This window comes from Synchiropus splendidus, chromosome 9 (genome assembly GCF_027744825.2).
Source record: "Synchiropus splendidus isolate RoL2022-P1 chromosome 9, RoL_Sspl_1.0, whole genome shotgun sequence".
In the NCBI taxonomy this organism is placed as follows: Eukaryota; Metazoa; Chordata; class Actinopteri; order Syngnathiformes; family Callionymidae; genus Synchiropus; species Synchiropus splendidus.
The window spans coordinates 6,783,663-6,790,296 of NC_071342.1; the positions used below are offsets into that span (position 1 = coordinate 6,783,663).

Genomic DNA, 6,634 nt, shown 5'->3' on the forward strand with positions numbered 1-6,634 from the left:
TCATTGCGACTAGCTAGCCTTTGTTAAACACAAGGCCTCGGGGTCAAATCGGGACGGGTGGATCATTTTATGCGGCCCACATGCGCTATTAATGTGTGTGTTTCAAATCGTAATTCTGAAGTCATTTTAAGCGCACAAAAACAAAAAAAATTCTCAGATATAGACGCTTTAATAAGCAGAAATTTGGTTTAGTCCACAACTGAGTCTGTGCTTATAATGTTGGCCCCTAACGTGGCATAGCGCAACTAAGAGTCACACCTCAATAAAATTTAAATTGCAGTTATTTATAAAGAATTATTTCAAGATTCAGCTATTTTGTGTTGATTCCAGAATAAACAAAACACGCTAATGTGCTTGAATGTGAATGTAGAAATCATTAGCTTCAGTATCAATGCAAAGAAAGGGGTTAAATGTTCATTGAGTTACTTCTTCCATCTAAATTCACTGGCATACCAAATACCAAATATCTCTGTTTTGATACATACTCATTACACCTGAAAAGCAGGAAATTAGAAAAAGTGAAATGAAATGAATGTTTTGAGGAAACTGTTGCCTGGCGGGCTTCGCCTTTGACAGCCCCTAAATGAACAAACTTGACTTAAAAAAAATAATAATTACATGACTATAAATTCTAACTCATGTTTATCCATAAATTACCTGAAAGTTCTGAAAATAAAACCATGCGGCCGAGATTCAACAGTGACAAGGTGAGCGGCTACTGCTGCGTGTGTGTGTGTTTTCAGATGAAGAGGCTCAAAAGGTTCCAGCGTTTTCAGTGTGTTGTCCTCTTGTTCAGTTGAAACCCAGCTTGTTTTTCATTCAGGAATTGAAAGCAGGACCACTTAGTATTATGTCGAAGTAGTTGCAGTGCAGTGGTGCAGTTCCTCGACAAACATAAGGTCATTATCAAAGAGTTGTGTTGAAATCCAAGGCAACTTTATTCAATGACATGTTTCTGTGGACAGTTTTGTCCAACATTAATTGATCATTTGAATGAATGACATGAAGCTGTGTTGGCGAAGTTGTTAGGCAAATCTGTCACTCAATTTTTCATAAACAAGATTTGAAGTAACTCGCCACGGGCAATGCTGTTTTCAGTATTGTTGTGTCAGCAATATAAGTGCCTGGGCTGCGACAAAAATAACACCAAACGCAACCATTATCCTATTCAAATTAGATTTATTTTGTTCTGTATTAGCGTCTGCGTCGCAATTTGCATGTTGCAAAACTAATTCGAAGTGTTGCTTCATTAGCACAGAAGTTGGACTCTGAATAATGCATGAGCGGGATCTTTCTTTCCTGCTCGACTGAGATTCAAAAGTGTCACTGTAGTCATGTTAATTGGTGAGGAACAAAAGACGCCCAAACACTTTGGAAAATCAGAGGACACCTGTGACGAGTTTCTGTTTTTCTTACGCACTGGTCTTAGCTAACTCAAGCCGTGGCTCAGCAAAATAATCGGGGTGTCGGCCAGGATGAAAGGGAAGGTGTTCATGGTTTGGAAACAGTGGCACTGAGGAAAAGACAGGAGGCAGAGCTGGAGGTAGCAGAGATGAAGATGCTGAGGTCCTCTCTGGGAGTGAGCAGGATGGATAGGATCCGGAAGCAGTATATCAGAGGGACGGCACATGTCAGGTGTTTAGGAGACAAAGTCAGAGAGGCTAGATTGAGATGGTTTGGACATGTACAGAGGAGAGAGAGTCAGTACATTGGTAGTAAGATGTTGAGGTTGGAACTGTCAAGCAGAAGGTGGAGAGGAAGGCCAAAGAGGAGATTGATGGAGGTGGTGTAGGAGGACATGAGGTTTGTAGGTTTGAGAGAAGAGGAAGCAGAGGACAGGGTGAGATGGAGGAAGATGATGGTGACCTCTGAAGGGAGAAGCCGAAAGAGATAGCAGACGAAGAAGTGTTTGCAGTTCTGCCCCCAAAAACATCCCCCAAGGTTGCTCAGCTATGGCGGGATTTTACTTTTAAATCGTCACATTAGCATTTCAGAAACCACCAACCTGTGCAGAACCCTTTTTGTTAGATGTGCATTTTCTCATCATTGTCATGACAGTGATGGAGCATGGAGCAAAATTAAAAATGTGCTGACCTCTATTGCACTTGTGTGTTTGTTAAATTCAACCCTGAAAGGATTTATGTGAATAAGAAGGCAGTTGGCCGAAATCCTGCTGGTCAATTAATCTGTCTTCTTCTTGTTCTTCTTTTTTTTATTCTTAAAATATATATATATATCTATATATATAATTTATTAATTAATTAATTGTTTATGTTGCACCAGACACAGGAAAAAAATAAATAAATAAAAATAAATAAATTTCTCATACATTTTTGGACTCGAATCGATTTTTTAAATTTACATCCTGAGATTTGTCGAATCATGTATATCCTTGTTTGCGTAAATAGCACGTGAAAAAAAGGGGTGAACCACAGATTTCATGACAAACTAAGACTGTGTGTACAGTGTCTGCTTGATAATTCATCTTTCGGTCTTAGCTGGAATATTTTAGCATGTGCAAAACTAGTAATGACCCACAGACTTTCTTGCTATTGGCTAAAGCAATCTGAACATGATACTCAGGGCAGCAAGTGTAGTATGAGCAGTGACTGAGTTCAGGTCAACACACACACGCTCTACAATGTTTGGATGACGTGAGCATTCTCCACACCCGACAGACGATTATAATATTGGGGACAGGTGAAAAACAGAGGGGATGAATTGGCTTTTCAGAAAACATATTCGATGTCTGGTGAAAATATCTGTTAAAAAGTAGGCTGTTTTTATTAAGCGTTCATCCTTTCATGTAGTCCCTTCCACCTGGTCTCTTAATGGGGCCATGAAGAGCTAGAGCCAGACCACTTGGGGGGGAGGCGGTCGCCCTGGACTGTTACCAGTAAAGCTAAAATAACAATGTTTTGATCAATAAGCCTCTACATTCTGGAGCCCAAGATCCCTCTGTTGAAAATAATCATTTAGCTGAGATCAAAATGGAGACAGGATTACAGCGCACAAAAATGTAAACTAAATGAAAATTTAAAAAAATGAAGACCTCGCAGTAGCAGCCACCTTTAATTATGTTTATGTAGTTAATTCTGTTTCTAAAGGAACTGGGGAGCAAAGCTAAACCTGCCTGCTGATTTTAAACCACTGTTGCATCCAGTATGTGTTTCAGTTTGAAACCGAAATGTGCGTACGGGATATGAAAACTATTCTGTTTCAATTACTGCGAAGAGTTTTGGTACACAGAGGATTTGAGGATCCAGAAATGGTCACTTCATGATTTTCTCAGCAAAACTATATGGGGTGTCTGTTTCATGGTTTAAATGAGAAGAACTCACTGAATAATAAATATTCAGCGAGTTTGTGAAGTACTTTGTGCAACTCGATTTTGAGTAGGCAGCTTTGGATTTAGGGGTTAAGTGAAGGCGGCTCATTTGAGTAAACGGAATATTAAAACATGGAAAGGGTTAAAAGACTTTCAGACAAGGTGCCGAGGTTCACTTAGGGTGTTTGCGATGCCCGGAATCCACGTTCTACATCGCAATCCTTGTCAGCCTTCTCCTATGACTATATTTTTGTATTTCTCCCAGCAGTTTTCACTTCAAGTAGCTCATTAAATATTTAAGTTTTTACTGATTTTCTCTTTGACAGCCTCTCCCTCTAACATAAGAAATACAGTTCTCGAGAAACACTGTGGGAGCTCTTTATTAAAACTCAGTTTAGAGTCGTATAATCACACGATCAATGGCATCGCTCCAGATGAGAATATGAATGTACTGGTGTTGTTCTCATTTCACATGGATTCTACAACAAGGCTTTGGATCGAATTTCTGTTCAATTGTTTGTTTTGATGACAGAATTGATCAAAGTCATTGCGACTAGCTAGCCTTTGTTAAAAACAAGGCCTAGGGGCAAAATCGGGCCGGGTGTATGATTTTATGCGGCCCACATGAGCTATTAATGTGTATGTTTCAAATTGTAATTCTGAAGTCATTTTAAGTGCACGAAAACATTGTGACACACAAAAAAAAATCTCAGATATTGACGCTTTAATAAGCAGAAATTTGGCTGACTGAGGCTGTGCTTATAATGTTGGCCCCTAGCATCATATACAGCAAGTAAGAGTCACACCTCAATAAAATTTAAATTGCAGTTGTTTCCAAACAGTTATTTCAAGATTCAGCTATTTTGTGTTGATTCCAGAATAAACCAAACATGCTAATTTGCTTTAATGTGAATTTAGAAATCATTAGCTTCAGTATCAATGCAAAGAAAGGGGTTAAAAACCTTTCACTGGGCTTGGGGTGATTTTTTGTGACAGACCACAAATTCTAAATCAGACTGGCAGAGTAGATTCTGAGCCACACTTTCAAATATTCAGTAGTCGACTGAACAATGCGATCGTAAATATAGATGTCAAACGGAGCATTTGCAGAATGCAACACAACAGGGGGACAAAGGAAATATTGGCCCCACCTCAAATGTGACAGACACTTCCATGCTCTCCAATAATTTTATTCCCCTTGAAAGAGAATAGCAACAGTAAATCTAGACTTTCAGGGGCAAAAAATAGTAATAATCTGGAAACAAATATGTTTGATAAGTATATAAAAAATACATATTTGAAGGGTAAAATATATTTTAACATACTAAAAAGAGTTATTTTCCAAATATGCATCTTTAATTTTTGCCTCCAAACAATGAATGTGAAAACTGTATGTGTCCAGTGTCAAAGAATTAATATTCATGACTGTGTAAATCAGTTTCCAATCGTTTCTAATTTTATGTCGATTGTTGACGTGTCTTGAAATTATGACTGGCAAGAGATATATTTTTTATCATGCATTAACTAACACGCAGGGGTAAATAAGATTATCATATGTCGCAGCCAGGTATAATTTAGAAAGACATAAATGTCAGAGAGGAACTGCGTCAACTAATTTCACCCGTTTTCTGATGAAGTGTGGATTGCGTGTCCGATCTCATCGAGTCAAACTTATTACTTCATGCCTCAGTCCACACTGCGTCAAACGGTGTCCGTGCGTAAAAAGCACCGGAGCGCATCGAGTACTCACGCTGCTGTTCTGACCGGACCAGTGAACCATCGCCTGGTTGTGAGCAGTGTCCCCATTGAGAGCGAACGTGGAACTTGTCAACTCGAATTCCACCTGATCCATGTACGGTGCATCGTCCGCGCCTTCGGCTCTGAAACCGGACCAAGTCTCTGCGCTCCTGCGCTCGCGTCTCAGCGCGGCCGCTGCGGCTTCTCCCTCGTCCACGTGGAAGGCATCGGTCTGCTCGGCGTCGGCGAGAGGAAGTTTGTCATCCTCGTTCTCTCCTTCGATGTTCTCCTGCACTTTGGATGAACTTTCATCTGATCCGTCGGGTAATCCGACATATTCACCTGCTTCACCAAAATCCTCCAAATCCAACACGGAGATTTCCCGAGGGGACGCGCTGCTCAGCGGATGTTGGCAGGATGGAACGCACCTTATCTCCGCTTTCACACCCACAATGGAAGTTAGGATGGACAGACAAATCCACTCCGAGATGAGGAGAAATACGCACCGTCTTCGTCGCGCCTCCATTCTACTTCAGTCTTGTTAGAAACGCATGTTTTTCGCCTTGCTCTGGACTCTGCTGGTCCTCACCTGGTGGAGAGGCGCTAGTGACTGTGGAGAGGAGGTGCAGCAGGGCACGCGCGATCCCAACTGAGGAGGAGCTGGAGCCAAATGAGGAGAGTGTGAGAGGGAAGGGCTCAAACCATCCTCGCCTCAACCTGGGTGGGGAAAAACCGAGCAGCAATCTTATTAAGCGCAATCTGTACTTCTAAGCAGACGATCTCCAGGGGGTTGGTTTTTCTGGCCAGAAACTTCATGAAATAGTTGAAGCCATCATCGTCCATTAAGTAATTACATATAAAACGCTCCTCGCTTCTAAGTGAGGCATTATAGCATTATTGTCTGTGATGAAAGAAGAGTTAATAAAGCTGGAGCTTAACCATATATATATATATATATATATATATATATATATATATATATATATATATATATATATATATATATATATATATATATATATATGTTTTTTTTTTTGGTTTTTTTAATCAAAATGATATTCTCTGAGATTCGCCACACCGGTGATGACGCATCTATACTGTTTATTTCATGGCACACTGCACCCTCTAATTCAGAAACTTGCTTGGTCAAGCTGACCTGCATACTTTCTCTTGTATAATTCAATTCAATTATTCTCCAACACTAACCCTGTGGTTTCACCGAAACATTTCTTGTTCTCTCAGCTCATCCACTGATGGCTTCAGATCCAGTTAATGAGGGCATCCTTTGTTAAGGGTCCCATGAGGGGCGTGACACCCCCTCATCACAAATCACTTTGGGTATAGCATGTTTTTCGGTCCAGTATGTTTTTCATACGGTCATTTGATTCTATATATGAATACAAATAAGAGGCACAGGAACTTTATCTTTTTTTTTCTGCATGAAAAGGAATAAAAGAAAAATCTGTTATATACGGTTTTCTCTTTACAAGGAAGGGCTAGTGTGTCCTGCCTTAGTAAAAAACAAAAAACAAAAAAAAAAAAAACGCTACTATGTCAAAGAATACACAA

General features: G+C 40.0%; 1 protein-coding gene across 1 annotated transcript in view; it reads right to left on the reverse strand.

Annotated features, from left to right (window-relative positions):
* The window catches only part of LOC128764826 (VPS10 domain-containing receptor SorCS1-like), an 86,506-nt gene extending 80,801 nt beyond the window's left edge, over positions 1-5,705 (reverse strand). The window contains exon 1 of the mRNA XM_053875015.1: positions 5,079-5,705. Within this exon, the coding sequence (XP_053730990.1) occupies positions 5,079-5,591 (513 nt within the window). The 5' untranslated portion in view covers positions 5,592-5,705. The remainder of the gene's footprint in view (positions 1-5,078) is intronic.
* Between the last annotated feature and the right edge of the window lie 929 nt (positions 5,706-6,634).